At 41.7% G+C, this 26488-nt stretch overlaps 1 protein-coding gene across 11 annotated transcripts in view; it reads left to right on the top strand.

Moving 5' to 3' along the window:
- The window catches only part of Atp9b (ATPase phospholipid transporting 9B), a 193380-nt gene that overhangs the window by 64785 nt on the left and 102107 nt on the right, over positions 1-26488 (top strand). For 6 of the 11 annotated variants that reach the window (NM_001106130.1, XM_087592285.1, XM_087592283.1 and 3 more), the window contains 3 exon segments: positions 4504-4598; positions 20314-20394; positions 23057-23132. In NM_001106130.1, coding sequence (NP_001099600.1) covers positions 4504-4598; positions 20314-20394; positions 23057-23132 — 252 coding nt within the window. 11 annotated transcript variants of the gene reach the window in all.

Below are 26488 nucleotides of genomic sequence, written 5' to 3'. Positions count from 1 at the left end.
TTACATGAAGGTCAGCAAAACTTTTTATGTCTTAGTAATTTATTCATGGTTCACTATTGTCTAGTTATTTTCAGAAAATAAGTATTCTGCTTTTTTTGTTTTATTTACTGAGTTTGTTGCGTTTCAATTTTAGTTAAGAAATCTCTGTGGCATATTTTTTTTTATCATAAAATTCTAAACTTTTGTCAGTGTAGGAGTCCTAAGTATAACACCTGGTCTAGACCTACACAACAGCATCTGGGTGCTTGTCAGTACAGCATGGAAGTCAGTGCATGGCGGCATATGGACTAAGTAGTAATGAGAGCATTCCAGTGAGCCACGGCTGGATTGCTTAGAATGTAAATGACGCTGCTGATGGATCTGGTGACGGATGACTTAAATTCCAATTAATCAATTGCTCCATCAGTTTCTTAATTCAGATCAAATATCTCCTGAGTGCACACAGCTCTTTTAGTGGTATTAGCAGAAATGAATGCTTTAGAACCAATTTTCATCAATCTCTTATAAATGCCAATATCCTTTTCACTTGTATCTAAGTGATAACATTATAGCCTGAGTGTTTGGAACATAGTACAGTACCTCACTGTTCTTTACAGTGGGGTGAGGAGAGATCAGCGACACTGTTCTCACCCACATTATCTCTGTAGAAAGATTTATCTCGCCATCAGTTTAAAATTTTCATGCAGTCATTAAGTCATATAAATGATTTAAAAATCAAGTTTAATGACCGAAGATCTGATATTATAACTTCACAGTCAATGGCCGTTTCTCTTTTCTAGGACAGACACTGTAGCTCATCTCTCTCAGAGCTATTGGATATGGGAGCTGTTGCAGGTTGCCTGCTGGTGCTACAGGGTGACTTGTTATGCTGTGACAGCCTCAGCTTCCTCAGAGTCCCCTCACTTTATCATCCCGTGATATGGCTCTCAATGTGTCACATACACTAGCTGATCTTAATTCGATGTCATTAAATCTGTCCTTTCCTGTCAACTCTTGTCAATTATACAAAATAAAATCAAGTATTCATAAGAAGTCTGTAATAGGATATAAGCAGACCAGTTTAATAATTCATTTTTACTGAGGTTTAACTAGTATCAGTTATAGCTAGTGCTTTCTGTTTTTTAAAAAAAAATTACCTTCTTGGTGTTGGTAAGACAAGCTGCCCTGGGTACACTTAAGCGTTTGCTGTAGCCCTTTTCTCTAGCACACGAGTGACTGGAAGCTAGTAATCCTCACCCACCTTAGTCTGCACTCATCTAACAGGACACATCCTTTCTCCTCAGAGGTCTTAGATTGCAGTGGGATTGTGCTTATAATGGTCAGTGTGCTGGTTTCACTTTCACGTTAGAAGTAGAAGACATTTTAGAGCATCTCACCTGCTCTCATTTGCAGAAACTAGAATCTAGTACATTGAGTTTCGCTTACTCTTTCATCAGAATATATACTCACATTGAAGACAGGAAAAATTCAACCTTGAGTAAACGTTTGACTTTAGAGTCACCTGATGCACATTTTTTCTTTTATTTTTCTTTAGTTTTTCTTATCAGCACGTGAAGAATGTCTTCCTTTACATAATCCTTTTGACAGTGGACAGCAGTTTGTTTACTCGATTATGCATGCATATAATTTTTCAAAGTGCATTTACTCTGGGGACGGTCCCTTAATTTAACATCCTAAACTGATAAAGCACTCGGTTATTAAAAAAACCCTTACAGCTGTTGATATACAGCTGTGCGTCAGAGTAGTTTGACAGCGATAATGCCCATGCTAAGATAATTAAAGGGATTAAAGAAAAGTAATGATGTGACTTTGGATAAGAGCAGGGCAAAGTTCATACCTAATAGGGGTATTGTGGGAAATCCTAGAGAGCCTGGAAGCATTTAAAGGTGGCAACAACCCAGCCAGAAACTCCTAAGAAAGTTCCTGGGTCAGGCGCACCCTGTGGTGAGAAGCTGTGTTTTTGCTAGGTTCTTAGGAGTCACAAGAAGGGATTGGGACACACTCCAAAGTATTTCCCAGAAACAAACAGCCCTTCCCAAGGCCCAAATCAAATGTAGACTACTTTGAGATCTTATACCAACAATGGTGACATTCTGCTGAAACCTATAGTGCTTAGCTCCTCCCCCTCTTCCCACACTCAAGCTTCTTGTCTTGAAACATTGTAAGTAATGTACAAACCACCCTTTCTTAGGGAGATACTCCAAGGTCAGTTGAGTGAGTCCTAAGCGCAGAAGTCTCTATTTGGATTTTACTGCAAGTGAGCAGGGAAGGTAGACCTCACTGTAACCTGCTGCCGCAGCACTGGGTGTTGGCTGAGTGAGTGGCTGCAGCCTTCATGCAGAGCAGAGGCTATCCTTGGTGCCTCTGGACTGAAGGCTGGCAGGCTGGCAGGGTAAGATGGGCCGGGATCTGGTGAGTGAGGTCAGCAGAGCAGAGACCCAGGCCTTCCGGCAGGTAGTTTACAAGAGAGGGGGTGGAAGGACCCTGGAAATAGTACTGACTTTGTGAGCATGCGGGCATCTGGGAGGGGCAGGTGTCAGTGGTACTCCTTAAGGAAAGAGGGAAGGGCAGCTGTGGGGATGAGGGGGATGGAGAGTTTCTATGGGACTTGGGAGTTGTTTGCAAGGTGTTTGTCATTCTATAATTAATTCATAGAGTATAACAAGGATTGTGGGTTTTGTAACTATTTTATAATTAAAGTCTAAAAGTAACTTAAAAGAATTCTCTGTGATTTAGCTGTAACTTTGATGATTATTTGTTTTCACTTTATTTTGCTTTCTGTGGTGTTGGGGATTGAATGAAAGGTGGGAAGGCCTTTGCATGTACTTGGCAACTGCAGTGCCATAGGCTACATCGCTGTCTTTGAATTTGTTATGCTTTTCATGATTAATGTACTTCTCCTTTTATTGTTTAAGAATTGCTTTACTACAGGCTGTTGTTGTTTGTATTTACATTATGGAAAGAATGCACAATTTCCAAATGAACAGTATAAGGTCTGAGCGGGAAGGTTCTAGTTCCTTTGTCTGTTCTCTTCTTCCTTGTATAGCTGCATCTTATGCATCTGTGCTTGTACATGTGCGTAACAGTGCATAAGCATGGATCTAGGTGTGCTTGTACACAGAGCACAGAAACTCATGTATGAACACATAGGTATTTATGGATGCACAGGACTGCATTGCATACATATAAAAAATACATGCACACAGAAACAGGTATAAAAGTTTGCAGATGTGCATATTTGTGGTTCTATAACCTCACAGACATGTGAACTCCTTTTTCCTCTCCCTTCTTTTCGTCCCTGCTCCTCATGTCAGTGTTTATCAACCCCCTTTGAAGCAAGCAGTTGCTGCTGCAAGAGCCCCGCACTCTGAAAACGCTGATTGCAAACGCATGGCCCCTCTTATTCTTAAACAGACTCTCTCCATCTGCCACCTCAGTATGGCCACCTGCAGCCCAGAGTGTCCTCACACGCTCTATGTAGTGGACGAAGTCCTGAATTCCAGATCTCTTGCCTCTGCCTCTCAACTGCTGACATTGCAAGTGCATGCCACCATGCCTCAGACATCAGTTTCTCTCTCTCTTTTCATCTCCCTCTCCTCCCTCCCTCAGTGTGTTTGTACCCCACTTTCTCCATTTGACAATATCTCCTAGGGATCTTTTCATAACGCTGAGGTCTTTGCTCTTTTGTCCTTTTAAAATTGCCACCTCTGCTATTTTATTTAGCTATCTCTCCAGTCCCCGCACAACCCTCTGTCATCACAAACTGCAGCGATGAGTAGTTCTGTGTGTGTCATTTGGTTCATGTGTTTGCTGTTATCTCTAGGATCAATTCTCAGAAGAGGGATGATGAGTATGGTTTGGGGTAATTAGATTGCTGTGATTCAGATTTTTCCCCTTCTGAAACTTGATGGGTTTGTTATTATGCAGTAGCACTTACCTGGATATTAGCATTTTAGCTGTGCTTGTATCACTGAACATTTTATGGTGGTCAATTAACATTTTATTAGCAAGGTAATGTCAGATTCAGAGATTTTTTGTATGTATCTTATTATCTTATCATCAAAACATAGATTAAAAGTAGAAATGACCTAGATAGCTTTGAGTAGTTGATATTAAACATTAATAGGCATGGGCTGGCGTTGTAGCTTAGTGATAGGGCACTGGTCTAGCATGCTCAAGGGCCTGGTTTTGAGCCATAGCATCATGTAACACACACAGAGATGCTGTCACCACCATTACAACTGCAACAAAAGCAAGGGCACCAAACAAGACATAAGCGATTAAAAAATAGATTAGTGACTATCTTTTTACAGATTTATTCTCTGAGCCAAATGACGTCATCTAAAACCAAGGCTTTTTAAAGCTGTTTGTTCTTGGCACTGTTTAGATGAATCATTTTCCAGGTCCCAATGTGCCTAAATCTGCTTTGAAAATACTTATGACTCAGGAGAAACTTCCTTCAGTGCAGTTACAGATGGTCACATTTTCTCCTCTACCTCCAAGGTTCATGTTTTATTCGAACGGACCAGCTAGATGGTGAGACCGACTGGAAGCTGAAGGTGGCGGTGAGCTGCACACAACGGCTGCCAGCCCTAGGGGTGAGCACCACTGGGACACTGTACTCCTTGTTTTTTAGCAGTAGTACCGGGGTGGTGAGGAAGTTTCCATTGATATTAGTGGACGAATTTGAACACATTAAGCCTGTGATCTGTCAGTTTCTTACTCCTCGAGGCCATTAAAATGAAGTGGTTTCTGGTGCACAGCCTATTTTAGGTAGTTTGAAATGTTCCTACTGATCTGACACTTAGGCTGTCTATATTTTTATCTGTCTTAAAATCTCTCAGTTGAGTAATCTGTAAAGTTGGGACAGACAAGAGAGTCTGTTGCTGGGAATTGTTGTTCACTTGGTAGCAGGTTAAAGTATTCTGGGAGAATAGAGCTCAGACCTTGACTGAGCCTAGTCCTTGAGCTAAGTCTTTTGCCCGCAGCTCTACCTTCTGAGGACAGGGACATCGAGTAAGAGGAAGTGGGTGCTGCTGTGTTTCTTATGCTGAGGGGAGGGGGAGAGAGTGAGACCACAGCTTCACAATTGTTGAGCGGGTCCCCTTGCACTGTCCAGGACGCTGCAAGGAGAAACTAGAGACCACAGGGGTGTAGGTGTTTGTGGATTGCGTAACTTCTAAAGCAGCTTCCATAGAGGTCAAGAATCTCTTTTGCTAGTACACCTGATTTTTCCCTTCCTCCCTTCTCTTCCCAACGTCCTTCTTACTTAAAAAATAAAGCCCTACAGTTATAATAGTTGTTGTCTATGTGTTGTTTATATTTTTGTTTTTATTTATGTATAGCACCAACCTGAACACAGGCAGCTTTGTCTCCTTCCATGGTTTGCTCTCCTTCTGTGGACAGAAGGATTGAAATTGTCGTGAGAAGAAAGGCTTCTTGGGGAAGAATAGCTGCTTACTACATAGCTTAGAATCTTCACAGTACACCATATCTTTGGTGGCAGGTGCTTTCTTCTCTGTGTGTTGGACTGTGGAAGTTAAATGGCTGAGACTTGGACAAATTTTGCTTTCTTGGGTATTTTGGTGTTGCCTGTATTTAAGGTAATTTCTAAACTGGGATTTGTTCCTTTTATATTTCCTTTATATCTTTGCCAGAACCAGTTGGACCTTAGCCAGGCTTTCTTATTCCTTCCTATATGATAGATTGTCCCATAGTCACTGGCATGCTCTCCTCCTCCATGATTTTTACCCCAGCATGTTAAAACTGGAAAACACATTTTTACCTCTGGTGCCAGAAAAATGAGCCTGGCCCATGTGAGGTGCACGCAACTCCCATGTGAGGCACACTTGGCTCCTGGCCTTGAGTTGGAGCCGCCCTTTGCAGTTAATTCGCCAGCCGCTTCTGCTGGTCTGGCGCAGTGGGGAGAAGGGAAACTTTACATTTTTAACTTAGTTGTAAAATGTAAACATTGAGAGAAGGCAGGTAAATAATGTCTTCCTCCCTTAAACAAAGCCTTAGATAGAATTATGGGGTAATATAATCTTAATGATTTTGTATTTACATCTTAAGCCATCAGAACGTTCTGGCCAGACATATAAAATTAGACATATAGAATCAGTGGGAATTTTCTTTTAGAAGATCTATCATGAGATGCAGAAGAAAAGATGTTGACTGGGTAGAGAATATGGATAGTTCATTGTTTGAATCTTGATTATATAACGACTAGACTTCCATCCTTTGTGTACTAGACGTCTATATTTCTTACTTAGTCATCTGGTCTTCCTCACCTTTGCCATTTCTTGTTGGTATGTGTGTCATTGAAAGCATGTGATGCTTGTGTGTACAGTGTCCTCTACTGAGAGGGCGGATGAACAGAACGTTCATCCTGAGAGATCATTTCTGTTCTGTTTTTATATAGCATATAGTCATCCACCATTCCCAAAAGTTTATGTTAAGTTTTTCCATACAATATCTTTTGATTTGTCCCTTTTCTTAATTCCTTGTAGATGCTCCCAACCTCTCTACCCTCCCAACTGCATGTTCCTCCTCTTTCTCTCTCAAAACAAAAACAAACCCAAAATTAAAATTAAGCAAAAAAACTAATAAGAAAAATAAAAACCAATCACCAAAACTAAAATCCTACAGATAACAAGCAACCACCCAAGGAGAAAAAAGCAAAACAACAACAACAGCAACAACAACAACAACAACAACAACAGTAACAACAGCAACAGTAACAACAGCAACAGCAACAACAGCACATGCAGTGTATTTTGTTTGCCAACTGCTTCCGGGCCCAGTGACACTGCATTGAAGAAAGCTGATTTTTCCCACTTTGCTACTGGGATGAAAACATCTGATTTAAGATTGAGTGCTCACAGATTTTTTATCCTCTGCACATTGTCCAGTTGTCGGTCTCCGTGTTCTGCAAGGAGTTCACATCAGATGTGAACTCAACCAGCCAATGTCTGTGGGTCTGTCTGTCAGTATGTCATTAAGAGTCTTCCTTTTTTTTTTTATTTATTTATTTATTTTTTCTTAACTTGAGTATTTCTTATATACATTTCAAGTGTTATTCCCTTTCCCGGTTTCCGGGCAAACACCCCCCTCCCCCCTCCCCTTCCTTATGGGTGTCCCCCTCCCAACCCTCCCCCCATTGCCGCCCTCCGCCCATAGTCTAGTTCACTGGGGGTTCAGTCTTAGCAGGACCCAGGGCTTCCCCTTCCACTGGTGCTCTTACTAGGATATTCATTGCTACCTATGGGGTCAGAGTCCAGGGTCAGTCCATGTATAGTCTTTAGGTAGTGGCTTAGTCCCTGGAAGCTCTGGTTGGTTGGCATTGTTGTACTTTTGGGGTCTCGAGCCCCTTCAAGCTCTTCCAGTTCTTTCTCTGATTCCTTCAACGGGGGACCTATTCTCAGTTCAGTGGTTTGCTGCTGGCATTCGCCTCTGTATTTGCTGTATTCTGGCTGTGTCTCTCAGGAGCGATCTACATCCGGCTCCTGTCGGTCTGCACTTCTTTGCTTCATCCATCTTGTCTAATTGGATGGCTGTATATGCATGGGCCACATGTGGGGCAGGCTCTGAATGGGTGTTCTTTCAGTCTCTGTTTTAATCTTTGCCTCTCCCTTCCCAGCCAAGGGTATTCTTTTTCCTCATTTAAAGAAGGAGTGAAGCATTCACATTTTGATCATCCGTCTTGAGTTTCATTTGTTCTAGGGATCTAGGGTAATTCAAGCATTTGGGCTAATAGCCACTTATCAATGAGTGCATACCATGTATGTCTTTCTGTGATTGGGTTAGCTCACTCAGGATGATATTTTCCATTTCCAACCATTTGCCTACGAATTTCATAAACTCGTTGTTTTTGATAGCTGAGTAATATTCCATTGTGTAGATGTACCACATTTTCTGTATCCATTCCTCTGTTGAAGGGCATCTGGGTTCTTTCCATTTTCTGGCTATTATAAATAAGGCTGCGATGAACATAGTGGAGCACGTGTCTCTTTTATATGTTGGGGCATCTTTTGGGTATATGCCCAAGAGAGGTATAGCTGGATCCTCAGGCAGTTCAATGTCCAATTTTCTGAGGAACCTCCAGACTGATTTCCAGAATGGTTTTACCAGTCTGCAATCCCACCAACAATGGAGGAGTGTTCCTCTTTCTCCACATCCTCGCCAGCATCTGCTGTCACCTGAGTTTTTGATCTTAGCCATTCTCACTGGTGTGAGGTGAAATCTCAGGGTTGTTTTGATTTGCATTTCCCTTATGACTAAAGATGTTGAACATTTCTTTAGGTGTTTCTCAGCCATTCGGCATTCCTCAGCTGTGAATTCTTTGTTTAGCTCTGAACCCCATTTTTTAATAGGGTTATTTGTTTCCCTGCGGTCTAACTTCTTGAGTTCTTTGTATATTTTGGATATAAGGCCTCTATCTGTTGTAGGATTGGTAAAGATCTTTTCCCAATCTGTTGGTTGCCGTTTTGTCCTAACCACAGTGTCCTTTGCCTTACAGAAGCTTTGCAGTTTTATGAGATCCCATTTGCCGATTCTTGATCTTAGAGCATAAGCCATTGGTGTTTCATTCAGGAAATTTTTTCCAGTGCCCATGTGTTCCAGATGCTTCCCTAGTTTTTCTTCTATTAGTTTGAGTGTGTCTGGTTTGATGTGGAGGTCCTTGATCCACTTGGACTTAAGCTTTGTACAGGGTGATAAGCATGGATCGATCTGCATTCTTCTACATGTTGACCTCCAGTTGAACCAGCACCATTTGCTGAAAATGCTATCTTTTTTCCATTGGATGGTTTTGGCTCCTTTGTCAAAAATCAAGTGACCATAGGTGTGTGGGTTCATTTCTGGGTCTTCAATTCTATTCCATTGGTCTATCTGTCTGTCTCTGTACCAATACCATGCAGTTTTTATCACTATTGCTCTGTAATACTGCTTGAGTTCAGGGATAGTGATTCCCCCTGAAGTCCTTTTATTGTTGAGGATAGTTTTAGCTATCCTGGGTTTTTTGTTATTCCAGATGAATTTGCAAATTGTTCTGTCTAACTCTTTGAAGAATTGGATTGGTATTTTGATGGGGATTGCATTGAATCTGTAGATTGCTTTTGGTAAAATGGCCATTTTTACTAAATTAATCCTGCCAATCCATGAGCATGGGAGATCTTTCCATCTTCTGAGGTCTTCTTCAATTTCTTTCCTCAGTGTCTTGAAGTTCTTATTGTACAGATCTTTTACTTGCTTGGTTAAAGTCACACCGAGGTACTTTATATTATTTGGGTCTATTATGAAGGGTGTCGTTTCCCTAATTTCTTTCTCGGCTTGTTTCTCTTTTGTATAGAGGAAGGCAACTGATTTATTTGAGTTAATTTTATACCCAGCCACTTTGCTGAAGTAGTTTATCAGCTTTAGTAGTTCTCTGGTGGAACTTTTGGGATCACTTAAATATACTATCGTGTCATCTGCAAATAGTGATATTTTGACCTCTTCTTTTCCGATCTGTATCCCCTTGATCTCCTTTTGTTGTCTGATTGCTCTGGCTAGAACTTCAAGAACTATATTGAATAAGTAGGGAGAGAGTGGGCAGCCTTGTCTAGTCCCTGATTTTAGTGGGATTGCTTCAAGTTTCTCTCCATTTAGTTTAATGTTAGCAACTGGTTTGCTGTATATGGCTTTTACTATGTTTAGGTATGGGCCTTGAATTCCTATTCTTTCCAGGACTTTTATCATGAAGGGGTGTTGAATTTTGTCAAATGCTTTCTCAGCATCTAATGAAATGATCATGTGGTTCTGTTCTTTCAGTTTGTTTATATAATGGATCACGTTGATGGTTTTCCGTATATTAAACCATCCCTGCATGCCTGGGATGAAGCCTACTTGATCATGGTGGATGATTGTTTTGATGTGCTCTTGAATTCGGTTTGCCAGAATTTTATTGAGTATTTTTGCGTCGATATTCATAAGGGAAATTGGTCTGAAGTTCTCTTTCTTTGTTGTGTCTTTGTGTGGTTTAGGTATAAGAGTAATTGTGGCTTCGTAGAAGGAATTCGGTAGGGCTCCATCTGTTTCAATTTTGTGGAATAGTTTGGATAATATTGGTATGAGGTCTTCTATGAAGGTTTGATAGAATTCTGCACTAAACCCGTCTGGACCTGGGCTCTTTTTGGTTGGGAGACCTTTAATGACTGCTTCTATTTCCTTAGGAGTTATGGGGTTGTTTAACTGGTTTATCTGTTCCTGATTTACCTTCGATACCTGGTATCTGTCTAGGAAATTGTCCATTTCCTGAAGATTTTCAAGTTTTGTTGAATATAGGTTTTTATAGTAAGATCTGATGATTTTTTGAATTTCCTCTGAATCTGTAGTTATGTCTCCCTTTTCATTTCTGATTTTGTTAATTTGGACGCACTCTCTGTGTCCTCTCGTTAGTCTGGCTAAGGGTTTATCTATCTTGTTGATTTTCTCAAAGAACCAACTTTTGGTTCTGTTGATTCTTTCTATGGTCCTTTTTGTTTCTACTTGGTTGATTTCAGCTCTGAGTTTGATTATTTCCTGCCTTCTACTCCTCCTGGGTGTATTTGCTTCTTTTTGTTCTTGAGCTTTTAGGTGTGCTGTCAAGCTGCTGACATATGCTCTTTCCTGTTTCTTTCTGCAGGCACTCAGCGCTATGAGTTTTCCTCTTAGCACAGCTTTCATTGTGTCCCATAAGTTTGGGTATGTTGTATCTTCATTTTCATTAAATTCTAAAAAGTTTTTAATTTCTTTCTTTATTTCTTCCTTGACCAGGTTATCATTGAGTAGAGCATTGTTCAATTTCCACGTATATGTGGGCATTCTTCCCTTATTGTTATTGAAGACCAGTTTTAGGCCGTGGTGGTCCGATAGCACGCATGGGATTATTTCTATCTTTCTGTACCTGTTGAGGCCCGTTTTTTGACCAATTATATGGTCAATTTTGGAGAAAGTACCATGAGGAGCTGAGAAGAAGGTATATCCTTTTGCTTTAGGATAGAATGTTCTATAAATATCCGTTAAGTCCATTTGGCTCATGACTTCTCTTAGTCTGTCGACATCACTGTTTAATTTCTGTTTCCATGATCTGTCCATTGATGAGAGTGGTGTGTTGAAATCTCCCACTATTATTGTGTGAGGTGCAATGTGTGCTTTGAGCTTTAGTAAGGTTTCTTTTACGTATGTAGGTGCCCTTGTATTTGGGGCATAGATATTTAGGATTGAGAGTCCATCTTGGTGGATTTTTCCTTTGATGAATATGAAGTGTCCTTCCTTATCTTTTTTGATGACTTTTAGTTGGAAATTGATTTTATTTGATATTAGAATGGCTACTCCAGCTTGCTTCTTCTGACCATTTGCTTGGAAAGTTGTTTCCCAGCCTTTCACTCTGAGGTAGTGTCTGTCTTTGTCTCTGAGGTGTGTTTCCTGTAGGCAGCAGAATGCAGGGTCCTCGTTGTGTATCCAGTTTGTTAATCTATGTCTTTTTATTGGGGAGTTGAGGCCATTGATATTGAGAGATATTAAGGAATAGTGATTATTGCTTCCCGTTATATTCATATTTGGATGTGAGGTTATGTTTGTGTGCTTTCATTCTCTTTGTTTTGTTGCCAAGACGATTAGTTTCTTACTTCTTCTAGGGTATAGCTTGCCTCCTTATGTTGGGCTTTACCATTTATTATCCTTTGTAGTGCTGGATTTGTGGAAAGATATTGTGTAAATTTGGTTTTGTCATGGAATATCTTGGTTTCTCCATCAATGTTAATTGAGAGTTTTGCTGGATACAGTAACCTGGGCTGGCATTTGTGTTCTCTTAGGGTCTGTATGACATCAGTCCAGGATCTTCTGGCCTTCATAGTTTCTGGCGAGAAGTCTGGTGTGATTCTGATAGGTCTCCCTTTATATGTTACTTGACCTTTTTCCCTTACTGCTTTTAATATTCTTTCTTTATTTTGTGCGTTTGGTGTTTTGACAATTATGTGACGGGAGGTGTTTCTTTTCTGGTCCAATCTATTTGGAGTTCTGTAGGCTTCTTGTATGTCTATGGGTATCTCTTTTTTTAGGTTAGGGAAGTTTTTTTCTATGATTTTGTTGAAGATATTTACTGGTCCTTTGAGCTGGGAGTCTTCACTCTCTTCTATACCTATTATCCTTAGGTTTGATCTTCTCATTGAGTCCTGGATTTCCTGTATGTTTTGGACCAGTAGCTTTTTCCGCTTTATATTATCTTTGACAGTTGAGTCAATGATTTCTATGGAATCTTCTGCTCCTGAGATTCTCTCTTCCATCTCTTGTATTCTGTTGGTGAAGCTTGTATCTACAGCTCCTTGTCTCTTCTTTTGGTTTTCTATATCCAGGGTTGTTTCCATGTGTTCTTTCTTGATTGCTTCTATTTCCATTTTTAATTCCTTCAACTGTTTGATTGTGTTTTCCTGGAATTCTTTCAGGGATTTTTGTGTCTCCTCTCTATGGGCTTCTACTTGTTTATTTATGTTTTCCTGGAATTCTTTCAGGGATTTTTGTGTCTCCTCTCTATGGGCTTCTACTTGTTTATTTATGTTTTCCTGGAATTCTTTCAGGGATTTTTGCGATTCTTTCAGGCATTTTTGCGATTCCTCTCTGTAGGCTTCTACTTGTTCTCTAAGGGAGTTCTTCACGTCTTTCTTGAAGTCCTCCAGCATCATGATCAAAAATGATTTTGGAACTAGATCTTGCTTTTCTGGTGTGTTTGGATATTCCATGTTTGTTTTGATGGGAGAATTGGGCTCCGATGGTGCCATGTAGTCTTGGTTTCTGTTGCTTGGGTTCCTGCGCTTGCCTCTCGCCATCAGATTATCTCTAGTGTTACTTTGTTCTGCTATTTCTGACAGTGGCTAGACTGTCCTATAAGCCTGTGTGTCAGGAGTGCTGTAGACCTGTTTTCCTCTCTTTCAGTCAGTTATGGGGACAGAGTGTTCTGCTTTCCGGCGTGTGGTTTTTCCTCTCTACAGGTCTTCAGCTGTTCCTGTGGGCCTGTGTCTTGAGTTCACCAGGCAGCTTTCTTGCAGCAGAACAGTTGGTCTTACCTGTGGTCCCGGGGCTCAAGTTCGCTCGTGGGGTGCTGCCCACGGGCTCTCTGCAGCGGCAGCAACCAGGAAGACCTGTGCCGCCGTTTCCGGGAGCTTCAGTGCACCAGGGTTCCAGATGGTCTTTGGCTTTTTCCTCTGGCGTCCGAGATGTGTTTGCAGAGAGCAGTCTCTTCTGGTTTCCCAGGCTTGTCTGCCTCTCTGAAGGTTCAGCTCTCCCTCCCACGGGATTTGGGTGCAGAGAACTGTTTATCCGGTCTGTTTCCTTCTGGTTCTGGTGGTGTCTCAGGCACAGGGGTCCTGCCGCTCCTGGGCCCTCCCCCACGGGAGCCCAGAGGCCTTATACAGTTTCCTCTTGGGCCAGAGATGTGGGCAGGGGTGAGCAGTGTTGGTGGCCTCTTCCGCTCTGCAGCCTCAGGAGTGCCCACCTGACCAGGCGGTTGGGTCTCTCTCTCACAGGGTCTGGGGGCAGGGAGCTGCTGCGGGCCGGGATCCGCGGGAGTGGAAGAGTCTTCCTTTAACATAGTAGCTGCTTTCCCTGTGACCTGTCTCATCTCAGTTCTTTGACCACTTTCACGGTGTCAGGTATGGGTTCATCTACGGAGTAGGCTCCAAATCCAATAGGAAAGTGGTTAGTTACTCCCAGAACATTTATGCCACTAGTGTACAAGTGTGTCTGGCTGTCGGGTTGCTATTCTGTTAAGGGTTAAGAGTCACTAAAGAATGATTCCCCAGACTCACATAGTGTGCAGAAGCCACGAGCCTCTATTCAGCTGAATTCCCTGCATGCGGGGTCTCCCCATTTGGGAATGGAGACCCCTAGTGTGTTCTCAGACGCAGCTTTTATTGTCAGTCAGGGGAATTCCAGGGAGGGCTGTGTGCCCTTTCAGTTTGGCTGGTTAGTTCTATCTCTAGGATTCTGATGGATTATACAATTGGTTAGACTCTGGAGACTTCCCGGGGTGGGGGGTGGGGTGTCACATACTCATTCTAGCTACCTATTCTTATCTCAGGTCAGATGACAAGGTGTCCTCAGATTGGCTGCCTGTGGCTATGGTTGATTGACCACAGGTTCCTGGATCTGGGTTCTCATTTCTGGAAAACAGAAACTTAGGCCTAGTCTCCCAAACTGCCCTTTGTAGCCTGTCATGGAGTCAGCCTGGCTCTGGCTAAGTCCTCTCAGTTTAGTCACAGGGTTTGTAGATGGGAGACACTGGTGATTAATTTTCACCTCCAGTAGCATGCAGGGTACCTTGCAGCCCCAGGGAATGTTAGTAGGAGTGAAGTTTCTCGTTGGACATTAGTTAAATTCCTCCATGTTTGATGACATAGATAAGTGGTGTGTTCAGTAGGTGGGTTTTACTATCAGGTTGTAGACAGGAACCAGTAACCAGTGTTTTTAAACCTGTTGATCTTTGACACCCGTGTAAAAAGACAGGCCTGCACTTATAGTCTATGTGCCAGGAAGACAGAGGCAGGCAGAGCCCTTGAGCTCAACTGAGACACTCTTTCCAAAAACGGGAAACTAAGCTACTAAGGAACAACATTAAATCTTGACCTCTAACCTCCAAATGTGTATCTTCTCCCCCCCTTATTCAGAACCAAACATGTGATGTAACACTTCATCCTCACCTGCAGTTGAGGACCAGAGATGCATTTTAGTTTCTGTCTGGTGTATCTTTCTTTTGTTTTCTTTCTTTTTTTTTTTTTTTTTTTCGGAGCTGGGGATTGAACCCAGGGCCTTGTGCTTGCTCGGCAAGCACTCTACCAGTGAGCTAAATCCCCAACTGGTGTATCTTTCATTCTCCTGATGTAACTGTCATCTCCCAGTTTCACTCCCTGTCTGCTAACCTAGGCCTAGTCCTGGAAGCTTCTAGCCTCTGTACAATCTAGTCTAGTCCTCGAATGTTTACAGCCTCTGAGACTTACTACTGAATAAGCCCACCCCTTCCTGGTTCTTTCTAATCTCTGCCTGGCTGGCTTAGCACAGCTGTTCTGGTTCAGACTGATTCAATCTGCCTTTTCTCTCTCAGCCTCACTTGAGTTGTCTGCTTGGCCTCATGGCTGACTTTGGCAATTTGTTCTAATCTTCTGGCTCCTTCTCATTCTCTCGTTTATTCTGTTTTCACTGGTGTCTAGCTTGTTCTCTCTTCATCCTATCTCTGGAAAACTCTTAGTAAAATTGCCTCCTCTGTCTTTCTGCATTGCTCCCTCATTGCTTTTCCTCCGTGTTCCCATGAGATTGGGTGTATCTTATTCTGTCAAATCTTTCTCTGATCCATCACTGTGTCTACTACTCAATCAGATATCTCATGGGAGCTTTCTTCTCCAAACTTTACCTTCATTGTTTGGGATTGTTTGTGTACTAAGGGTGTGTTTGTATCCCAGCCAAAGGGATCAAAGGTATGCGCTAAGGTTGGGCCACACCACAACTAGAAACTATTCTTTTCAGTAAATAACACAGTCTCAGGGTTGACAGTATGACCAAATATCCTGCAGCAGTCTGCTATAGTCTTTCATTATTCATGGATGCTGTTGATCAGGGTGAGAAAGTTTTTCCCAGTCTGTTTTGCTCAGAGACTTGAGAAACTGCTGACAAGACTGCACTGTATAATGGGTAAAACCAGAGGCCTCTAGCATAGTCAGGAGCAGAGAGAGAAAGTAATAGACCGGATATGGCCAGGGCCAGGGAAGCAGGAGAGAGGGGGAGAACAGTGGGGATGGCAGGATAGCAAGAGATGGAGATAGAGCATAGCAGGGGAGAATAGTACTTGCAAATGAGAGACCAGTAAGAACTGCCAGCTTCTAAGAAGGATGGTAGCTGCAAGAAGAGAAGCCCAGGATCTGGAGTGAGTTTAAGGTAGGGGACAAGGTGAGCCTCTGAATAGTTCCCGTGATAGACACTGAGGGAGTCTGGAGGCCAGCATGAGCTTTGATATGCAACAACAGGAGACCCTTTTGCCAAAGCTAAGGGAAGTGACTTGCTTTTGAAGCTGGGAACATGTTTCACGAGTTCCTGAAGAGTGCTGCTTTTATCGTCTGTCCATAAAGCCTCCTACAGTTCAGTTTTAGCTCCTTTCTAAATAGTTGGGCAGACTGAGGCCTACAGTAACAAATGGGCATTATATTCTTTTGAGGCTTTTCTGTATCTTTCCATGATCCTGTGTTTTTCCCTTATTAGCATATTAATACATAATGTTGCCTTTTTTTTTTTTTTTACTGGCTTTGTTATCATACCACCCATAAAATGGGATAAATCTCATTTTCTCCTTTTTCATACATTATAGCACTTGATATCTATTTATTTGCCTGGGAGTGGGGGGAGACTGTGTATATGCACACATATATCAAAGGACATTGGTTCATACTAGTTTTATTTAATGTCTTTTATTTCATAGTAAGGGATCAGCTGCCCATAAACTATTTTATAGAGTCTCTTTGCCTCATGTAATATTAAAATAGTTGGCATCAGATAAACACTACTGCTTTTTATGTGTTTGAACAGATTTACCTTTGAAACTATCTGGTCCTAGAGTTTAGCTCTCTGGAAAGTATTTAATTAAGAATTGAGTTTCTTTACTAGCTATAGAGCTGATTGGATCTTTCATCAGTGCCTGATAATTCTGAAACTAGTAATTTCATTATTTGTGTCATTTTTGGGTATGTCTCTATTTGAAAAATTTAGTCCTTGTCACAGGTCACACTTGACTGCTTTGCATGTCTAGTGGGATTTATTTATTTGTAATGCTGGATATTATAAAAGTTATAGTCAATGCTCAGAAATTTTTTCCTTCAGTGCCTCTTAACACTCTTGGTTCATTTAGTACATTCTTGGTTTAAAAACTTGTAGATCAACATAGTATTGTAAGGGCTTGTTCTGAAATGTCTTAGGATGGCTCCTTTGAGCTGCCATGATGGTTTAATCCCAGGCTAAGACAAGCTCACTCTGGGGTCTACTAATTTCCTTCTTTGCTTGAAGGTACCTCCCTCAAAACCTGACCTCTTGTGAGCTCTGCAGCTTCTAAAGAGGGTGATTTTGGGGGTTAACAAGTGCCTGGTCAGTTGCTTTCTACTGTGTGTACTTACTGTCACTGTGGGTGACAGACAGACTCCAGTGAGTCCTCTGCAGACTTGTACAGTTCTTTGTCTCCCCCTCCTCCCAGCTACTGCAGGCTTCCTTATCATAGTTTTCCTGAGCTCAGTCTTGCATCAGCTGTGCCCCTCCTGCTGGGCAGCCTCTCCTGGCTGTGAACTGCTGCTTCATGACAAAGGACTGGGCACATAGCTGTATGTCTGTCCTCCCCATTGTGTCCCTGTATGAATATGAATATGGCTGCTTCCTATTTTTAATCCATTTGTACAGTTGTTTTTCACTGAGAAAGCAGGTCTCATATTAGTCGACTCAACACAGCTTAGAAAAGTCCATTAATTTTTTACCAGAAGCAAGTGGACTACACAGGATACATACTACTGCTCATTATATCTAAGTTGAAAACAGGCCTTTGTTTCTTGAGGCTTGGCTTGTTGTAAGGGGTTCCTGGAAGAATACTGTACTTGCCCAGGCCAGGCAGTCTCTCTGTGTCAGAGGCGTCATCTCTAGTCTCTCCTCTGCCGTCTTTCTTAGGGACCATTCCTTCAGAAAATAGATCAGGGTCATTTTCCCTTGACTTTAATAGCAGTTTATCCATTGAACATGCTGTGCGTAATAACATAGGAGAAACTGCCTCCTGGTTCTGCTCGGCACCTCACAGTTAGGAGAGTGGCACAAATACCCTTTCCCATAGGGACAGTTAAGTACGTGTGTTTTGGGTCATTTTTTAATGTAAGATTTAATATAATGTAATGTAATGTAATGTAATGGTAGTTTGCTGTATGGTCTACCAGCCTCTTAACATTTTTCTAAAAAGTGAATACTGTTCTTTATTTCGTGCCTAGACTATACCTACTTCTATAGTCTACATTATTTTGAAGTAATTTCTATCTTCCATACTAAACATCTACTCTAACTAGTGTCTGTACAAAACACAACTCTCACCTCAGTGGTAATAAGAGATGGGTTATTTTCTGGAGCTGAAATTGTGTGGTTATGGCCTAGGAGCAGAGAATCAGACTGATAAATTTTATGGCCCATGCTGACGTACCAGCCATAGGACAGGTCTAGTATAAAATAAGTTTATTTTGGGGGCATGATAAAGGAGTAGAGGCAGAGAGAGAGGGGATAGGGGAGGGGGGAGGAAGGGCAGGAAACATATGGAGAGACAGAGGGGGAAAAGGGGGAGGAGAGAGAGAGAAAGGTGGGAGTGGGGGGGAAGGGGGACAGAGAGGGAGGGAGAGATGGGGGTGTCAGGGAGACCTAGCTAGAGGCCAGTTTGTTGAGTTTTTTGGTTTGTTTGTTTGTTTGTTTGTTTTAAATAACAAACCAGGCTCTGACCTGGCTGTTGCTAGGTAACTGTTAGGCAGAGCCTAGAAGAAATGCTCACACAGGCTATGTAAATTCTATGTTCTACTGTGGTGAGAGTTTCATGAATTAAAACAGCCATTTCTTTTGGTGTTATTGTTTTAATGTTGATGGTCTGGTCTAGAGACACACTGCTGCCGGTCCTGTGAGGTGGGAGTGGGTGAGGGGAGAATGGAGCTGGAAAGATGCAGAGGCCGAGGCGGGTAGGGTACGGGGAGGGGAGCAGAGCTGAAGGATGTTGAGCTGGAGGACGGAGGTAGAGGTGCAGGACGGACGTAGAGGAAAATGAGTTAGGGTGGAGGGAGACAACAGTGGGGTGCAGTGCTGTACTCTTGTGATGGGAAGCATAGGTGGATATATAAATCAAAACATGGAGCTTTATATGTTAATTATGTGTAGTGCATACATATGAAGATAGTTCAAAAAATCAGTATACCATTTCCTGTCTAGCTTTGACTTCTCTTTTCACCACCTTAGGAAGTCATGCTTTAATATATTCAGTGTTAGAAGGACGTTCTCTTCATGGACAATATGTTTATTAATGGAAAATATATGTGATAATTTATATTTAAAAGTCTTTAAAGGTACATATAGTGCCATATTTAAAGAGGTATACCTTTCATAGAATATTTTCAAATTTTATGTCTAATATGATTTGATAGGAAGTATGAATCATTATTTTGAGTGAAACAATTGTGTAATTCATGAACTGACTTTAATTTTTTATTTGGTTGTCCACTAACAATATTTCCTGGGAAAGAACTGACCTTCCTGTGTGGACCTTGATAAAACAGGACTCATTTTCTGTTCCATAGGAAAGAAGTTCTGCTCTTACTGTGGGTGGGCAGTTTAGGCTGTCATCGTTTCCTAGCTTACAGTGGCACAGCGGTCACGTGTTTCAACTCCTGTGTAGGAGTGATGAGGTTGGAGATCTTTGTGTGGGTAACACTGCCAGCAGTGCTCCTCCAGGCTCTCAGCAGTGTGGTGCAGTGAGCTGCTTGAGCTGCAGCTCTTTCCTTTGTTTTGTTTTCTTTCTTTTCTCTGAGCCACTGATGTGGCCAGAGCCTGGGGCTTGGAGTCCTGTGGCTGAGGCTGCACTGCTGCACTGCAGTCCTGTGGCTGAGGCTGCACTGCTGCACTGCAGTCCTATTGGCTGAGGCTGCACTGCTGCACTGCAGTCGCAGCTGTGGTTCTGCACAGCAGTTCCCAGACACTGCAGACATTTGGGAAATACGCTTCTGGCTTTTGTGATCAAGCAAATTTATTAACAACCATGAGGCCCAGCAATTTTCAATAAATCATGACTTGCTGATTTATTTCAAAAGATCTATATAGCAGTAAACAATACCATTTACATTTAATTAGTTTTATTGAACAAGAGGCAATTTTATTTGTAATGAAACACATGTTATGATTAAGGATGTATTTTAATGACCTTTAAGTAATGCGAACAAATGTTGCCCTTGACCTAATAGCAGAGGCTTTCCTACATTATTGAGAACTTTGGAATGATTTTTAAATTATCATGAAACGCTTCGAATGACACTCTCATTATTGTGTCATTATTCAGTCATTTGATGTCTGATATAGTAAATGAAGCACACTCTTGTAAATGCTCGTGTGCGTGTGGAAATGAAGATTGTTGCTAGCGTGCTTTTCATTTCCGTGTATCAGACGGTGGGGTGTGGTGTGGAGGCTTCATGTGTTGACAGTTATTGTGACGTGTTCGTTCAGTTGTCAGATCGATGTTCATTTTTCTTTTCTATATTCCAGGACCTTTTTTCTATCAGTGCCTATGTTTATGCTCAGAAGCCACAACTGGATATTCATAGTTTTGAAGGAACATTTACCAGGGTAAGGTAAATAGTTGGTTAATATAAGATTTTCATTATTTGTAGAAGTTAAGGGTGATGGCCCTTGGTTTAGAGACGACAATTCAGTCGAGTCCATTCACACAGAGGCTCTAACGGAGGAAGCAGGAGCTGCAGAGTGTGTCACAGTCTTCGCTCTCTCGTGCAGCACCTACCTGTGCTGGTGGGCTGGTCTGTGCAAGCTCCCATGCCTATGGCAGGTCAGCTAGAGCTGATAAGCCCCTGCTCCAGAAGGAATAACGCAGTGTGGCTAACTCAGCCTTGGCCTAGGAAAATTGTGACAACTGTGGGGTGCTGCCAGGCATTTCTAGCTCCTTCACCTAGAAGGGTAAATACTTATTCATATGCATATACATTCATTTACACATTTCTTTACTTCTGTATTTTGATCCATGTATTTGTTACTACAAAAACTTGGTAAAGTAAACCTTGAAGCTTCCCCCCACTGCCCCACTTGCTCATGCCTGTTGGGCGCAGAAGAACTGAATACTCGATGTAACAACTTGGAACCATTAGATTCTTAGTAAAGGTTTAGTTATACTGGAGCATGGCTGGCCACGTTCCTGTCCTTTGTCATCACTTCCAAACCTACCTGCAGGTAGAGAATTATTTGACAGTTAATCTACAGGTGTGGGCATGCAAGTGGAGAACTCCTGTGAGGCATTCAGCACCCACAGGGGACAGGGGTATCATGTTGCAGCTACATATTTACATGTGTGCTGCAGAGCTACATGCCAAGATGTACATGGCCAAGAAGCATGTGCACATGATGCTTTATGGTCTTTCTGTGCTCTTTCAAAATTATTATGAAAAACTCACATTCTTGTAAAAAACATTTTAGCATATAAGGAAAACTGCCACTTTAGGTGTCACTTAATATAAAAAATTAGTCAAACCTTCATTACAGATCTTGGATACTATTTGCATTCTTCTTTCTTTTTTTGCATCTCTCTCTGTCTTCTCTAGTCTGCATTGTCTGTTTGTGGCTTCCTAAATGTTGGGAGTGACTGCGAGACAGTTTTTACGCCCTTGGTGTAGCAGAGTAAAGTGGTTACAGCAGCATGCTTATAGCTCTGCCAGCCTAAAAAACAATAATAAACTCTTGACTTAATGTGAGCATTTATATGGGGTTGAACTAAGCCCCAGCTTTCCTACATACAGAGGCATTATAGGTTCTCTAGGTTTGTGGTGGGACAGTTGTCTCTCGTGTGTGAAGCCCTGTATTCTATTCCCATATTTATGAATACTGTATCTAGGCATATGTAAAACCACTCTGTGTTTTTGGACAAGTTCAAGCTTTACCCTCCCCCTCCCCTGACACACACATATTCATGAGGATACACATATTTTTAAAGCATACTTATGTTTTAAACACTTACTGATACGATAGCCTTTAGTCACAACCCCAGACTCAGGGCCAGTCTTTGGGTTAGGGATCACATGATCCTAAGACACAAGCCTAAACTCAGTTGCAGGAGGCAGGAGCCTTCAGATTGCTGTCTTGTTAGATGCATACAAGGCACCTCTAGGACAAACAAAACCTTTCCCTTTGTAAATGTGGACAGTACTGGAAATGTTTTGAAGTAATGACTTTGTGTTCTGTACCTTACATATAGATAAGAGAATTGTGAACCAAGTGTATTCAGTAGCTACCAAGAAAGATATCATTTGAAGATGGCTTGAAAAATTAATGGAGAATACAAACCTGTAGCTTAAAATTCTATTTTCTTTGCACATTTCATTTATTATTTTGAAAGTTATGTCGATTTCAAACTATTAAGTTATAATAAAGATCCTGTGGAAATTATTGTTTTAAGGACTAATTCCAACATTTGAGACACTGAGGTGTTTTTGCCCTGTGCGGACATCCAAGCCATCTGCCGCAGTGTGTGCTTTCTTCCCTGAGTCACTGCCAGGTGCAGGCTTCTGGTTTCTGTGACTCTGGACTCCAGCAAGGCACCCATAACCACAAGGTAGACAGTGGCATTACATTAAGATGAGATCCTCAGCTCATGTGTTTTGTCTCTGAGTATCAGCATGAAACTATGTACAACTACTATTGTGGTGTTATCATTTTGGTGGCCGTATATATAATTAGCAACAAATAGCTTGTTTTTGAATTCTGCTTAATGAAAACTATCTAGTATCATATTTTAAAGGTGGATTTAAGGGAAGTTATGTTTCTCCCATGTGCATTACTAATAGTCACAGCAGCCTTTTCCCTGCCCACGAGCATATTTGTGTTTTAAGGAACAGCCTTTTCCTTGACAAAGTACTGGAGAGGACACTTACCATGTTGTGACAGGCAGGCTGGTGTGTCCATGCCAGGTCCTGCTTTAACTTTCCCAGAAAGGGAGCCTGTGGAAAGATACTTCAGTCCATGCTCTAAAAATAACCAGCACACCATGAGTACATCTATGAAAAGTTAAATTATCTATTGCAGGTTTAAACATTCAAAGTAAGTGTTTATATTTGCATCAATCAAGTTATAATTTTTAGGTTTTTATGTTCACCCTTGAAATTTGCATTTCTAGTCAGTTGGGTACAGAAGAGGGACCTGTTTGTTTTCTAATGCTGTAGATACCCGAAATGTAAATAGAGTGTGACTCGTTTCCCAGTTTTGTTTGTCTTTTCTCCCTGAACAGGATGACAGTGATCCTCCCATTCATGAGAGTCTCAGCATAGAAAACACACTGTGGGCAAGCACCATTGTTGCCTCAGGTAAGGAGAAAGAAGTTCCTTTTAAGCATGAATCTCACATACAAAGGATGTTAGTGTTGTTTAGGTACTCTACAATAGCTTTCTGAAACTTCCCTGAGGTATGTAGCATCTGCTGATTGAGAAACCAGGAGACAGAGAGATTGTGAGGATGCCTGGGCTACTGTTCACCCATGGCAGAGCAAGACCAGAAGCATGAGGGTGTGGTACAGCCACTGTGCTGGAGCAAGGGCCATTTTTCTGTGTTTGACATTGTTGCTTGGTGCACAACAGAGTGCTTTGCTGAGGGGCGTCACAGGAGTGCTGGGGAGACTAGTAATAATTTTTTAATGGTTCTTACCTACTTTTTGTCCAGCTGACAAGACCTAGAAGAGACTGGCTGGGGTAGCTATAGGAGAGAAAAGGGTAAAATGGAGACAGACAAGCCAGGAGAAAGAACTGGCCAGGTCTTCAGAAGTATAGAAGATTCTGAGTGTTTTTTGAGATAAATTAGAAGATGGTGGAATATACCTTGTGGTTAAAGAGGAAGTTGCATAAGTTCACAGTTCTGCAAATAAATTTCTATGGAGTGTATTAGAAATGCAGTTTTCTTCCAGGTCAGAAGCCGGTTAATGATAACATTAGAAGGGAGTCTCAGAAGAAGCCAGTTGATCTCAAGGAAGTTACTGGACATGAAGCTCAGTGTCCAGATTGTCTCTTTCCTGGTAATGGCACAGTGGTTCTACCCCTTCTTTTCTAGAACCTGCCTATTCACTCAGCAGTTTTGAATAGGGTCTCAGTTTCCCCATACTGCTGAGACAGTCTGGAACGAGGCAATAATGAAACATCAGTTGGTGGCTAAGGTGGGTAGAAAAGGCACAGAGATGGTAGCATGGGCATCATACTGTCTGTCCTTTAGCACTGGTGTCGATTGGTACTTGATCCTCTCAGGGATGTTCTAGAGTAGTGGTTCCCAGCCCTCCAACATGGAAACCCTGTGATGCAGTTCTGCATGTGTAGTGGTCCCCAACCATAAAATTATTTTCATTGCTACTTCACAACTATAATTTTGCTACTGTTATAAATCGTAATGTAAATAGTTTTGGAGACAGGCTTGCCAAAGGGTTGTAAACCATGGGCTGAGAACTGCTGTTTTCGACAACCCATTTAGAAAAGAATATCAATATGCCTTTCATGTTCACATATGTCTGGACATTTAAAGATATAAGCTTTTTCTTTCATTTTAAATATTTTAAAGGATGTTTTATCTTTATTTAAGAACTTTATTTGAAACTTTAGGAGTATTGCAAGTCTAACATTGCCAGGAATAACCTGAGGGTTCTTACCTCTTCTGTAACTGATTACAAGCTTAGAACTCTTTTTAGCTAAAGTGAGGATGGTACCTTTAAAAAACAGATTATAATTACATAACTTCCGTCTTTCCTTTCTTCCCTTTAAGCCCTTCCATGCGTTTATCTCTCTTCACCTTTCAAATCCACGTCTTTCTTTCCTTTGTTGTTGTTGTACATATATGTATCTGTGTTAAACATGCATACATAATATATGTGTGTTCCTAAATATAAACACTCCCTGCTGATATTACCCATATAGCATTGCTCATGTGGATATAAGTACCCCCTGCTGATATTACCCATATAGCATTGCTCATGTGGATATAAGTACCCACTGCTGATATTACCCATATAGCATTGCTCATGTGGATATAAGTACCCACTGCTGATATTACCCATACAATATTGCTTGTATTGGGTATGTTTTCAGGGCTGACCTTTGGTGTTGGGTAAAACTTGGTGTACTCTCTCCTGAGTAGGACTCATTTCTGCTCTTAGCTTTCCTTAATTGCCTACTGTTCTTTGTCTAAGGTTTAGGCCTTGTGAACCTTCCTACTACTGTGTCTGTTGTTGGTGTCATCCTGTTTACTCTTGTTTAGGCAGCCATGTTAGTGTGACTTCATGGCATTTTTTTTTCTTTTTTTCGGAGCTGGGGACCGAACCCAGGGCCTTGTGCTTCCTAGGCAAGCGCTCTACCACTGAGCTAAATCCCCAACCCCCTTCATGGCATTTTTTTAAGCTGCACTGTCTTTATTGTCTCCCATGGCCTAGCACATAATAGGAGTTGTGCCACTGCGCTCCATTTCTAGGTATGGAGTAGCTCTTAGAATGAAAACAGTTCTGACCTTCTTTCCTGTCATCAAGTTTTACAAGTGTGTGATTCAGTTTAGTGTGCAGACTCCATTAAAAAGTAGGTCAGGCCCTCCAGCACATGGAGTTGCCCTAAACCTAAAAGCAAACCTTTTGAAGCAGTATGTGAGAATGTATGTGTACAGACTGGCTTGTCCATGGTCTCTGTCCTCTAGAGCATGGTGTAGCATGTATGCAGATGGGGCTTTCAGAAGTGGTCGAAGCATTATGGAAGATGCATTAACTGACAATATTTGGAGACATTTATAGGCATTTGGTACAGTTTACTAAGACTTTTTTTTAAAATGAGGGCATATTTTCTTTTGCTTGTCCTTTAGTTGTTTTTCTAGTACCACATTTTTATTGTATAAGTAGCAGTTATGTGATCAAATTTTCAAAATAAAGTCTGGCTATTTTCTGTGTATGGTTTGATATATTCCTACTCTAGCTATGCATAGGTCATTAAGAATTAGTATTTGAGTACAAAGAGTCCAGTGGGAAATCAATCAAATACCAACCACAGAAGGCTATTAGCTGCTTAGTAATGTTTACAGGTATGAGACGTAGCCAGGAAGAGGCTGCAACCCAAGATCCAGAACGTAGGTGAGCACTCCTGCTCCAGGTGAGCCTGTCTCCTGCAGTGTTCTGTGTAAGTAGCAGAGTGAGCATCAGAATCTCGTGCAGAGCTTGCTGTGGGCCTGATGATTGCTAATGGCCATGACTTGTGTGCCTCTGACAGTAGGTGTAGGTCTCCTTAGCCATGTGGGCGCTGTTCCTGGTATAGATCTCTTGTGTCTTTCTCCCTTTGTCTCTGGCCACATGGAATCTATACATAGATGTGTGTGTGTGTGTGTGTGTGTGTGTGTGTGTGTGTGTGTGTGTGTGTGTGTGTGTGTGTTGAGTTCTTCAGCTCTGCTGTTGACTTTTCCAGGCCAAGTCTGTTGTCTGCTCTAGTCAGTACCCTGTCCCTGGTACTTTCCTGTTTCGCCTGGTTGTCAAGCTCCTTATCAGGGAGCATCTGTAAAGATTGTATCAGAGAACTTCTGTCAACATAGTTGGGTTCTGGCTGGTTCTAATGACTTGTCTTTATACTATTTCCCAGGTTCTGGAAGCATTACCAATATTCGACATATACTTTGCTTGCCAGATCTTTTATACATACACAGAATGCACACTACA

Source organism: Rattus norvegicus, chromosome 18 (assembly GCF_021556685.1).
Source record: "Rattus norvegicus strain SHRSP/BbbUtx chromosome 18, alternate assembly SHRSP_T2T, whole genome shotgun sequence".
Classification (NCBI taxonomy): domain Eukaryota; kingdom Metazoa; phylum Chordata; class Mammalia; order Rodentia; family Muridae; genus Rattus; species Rattus norvegicus.
This window is presented reverse-complemented; position numbering and strand designations above follow the sequence as displayed.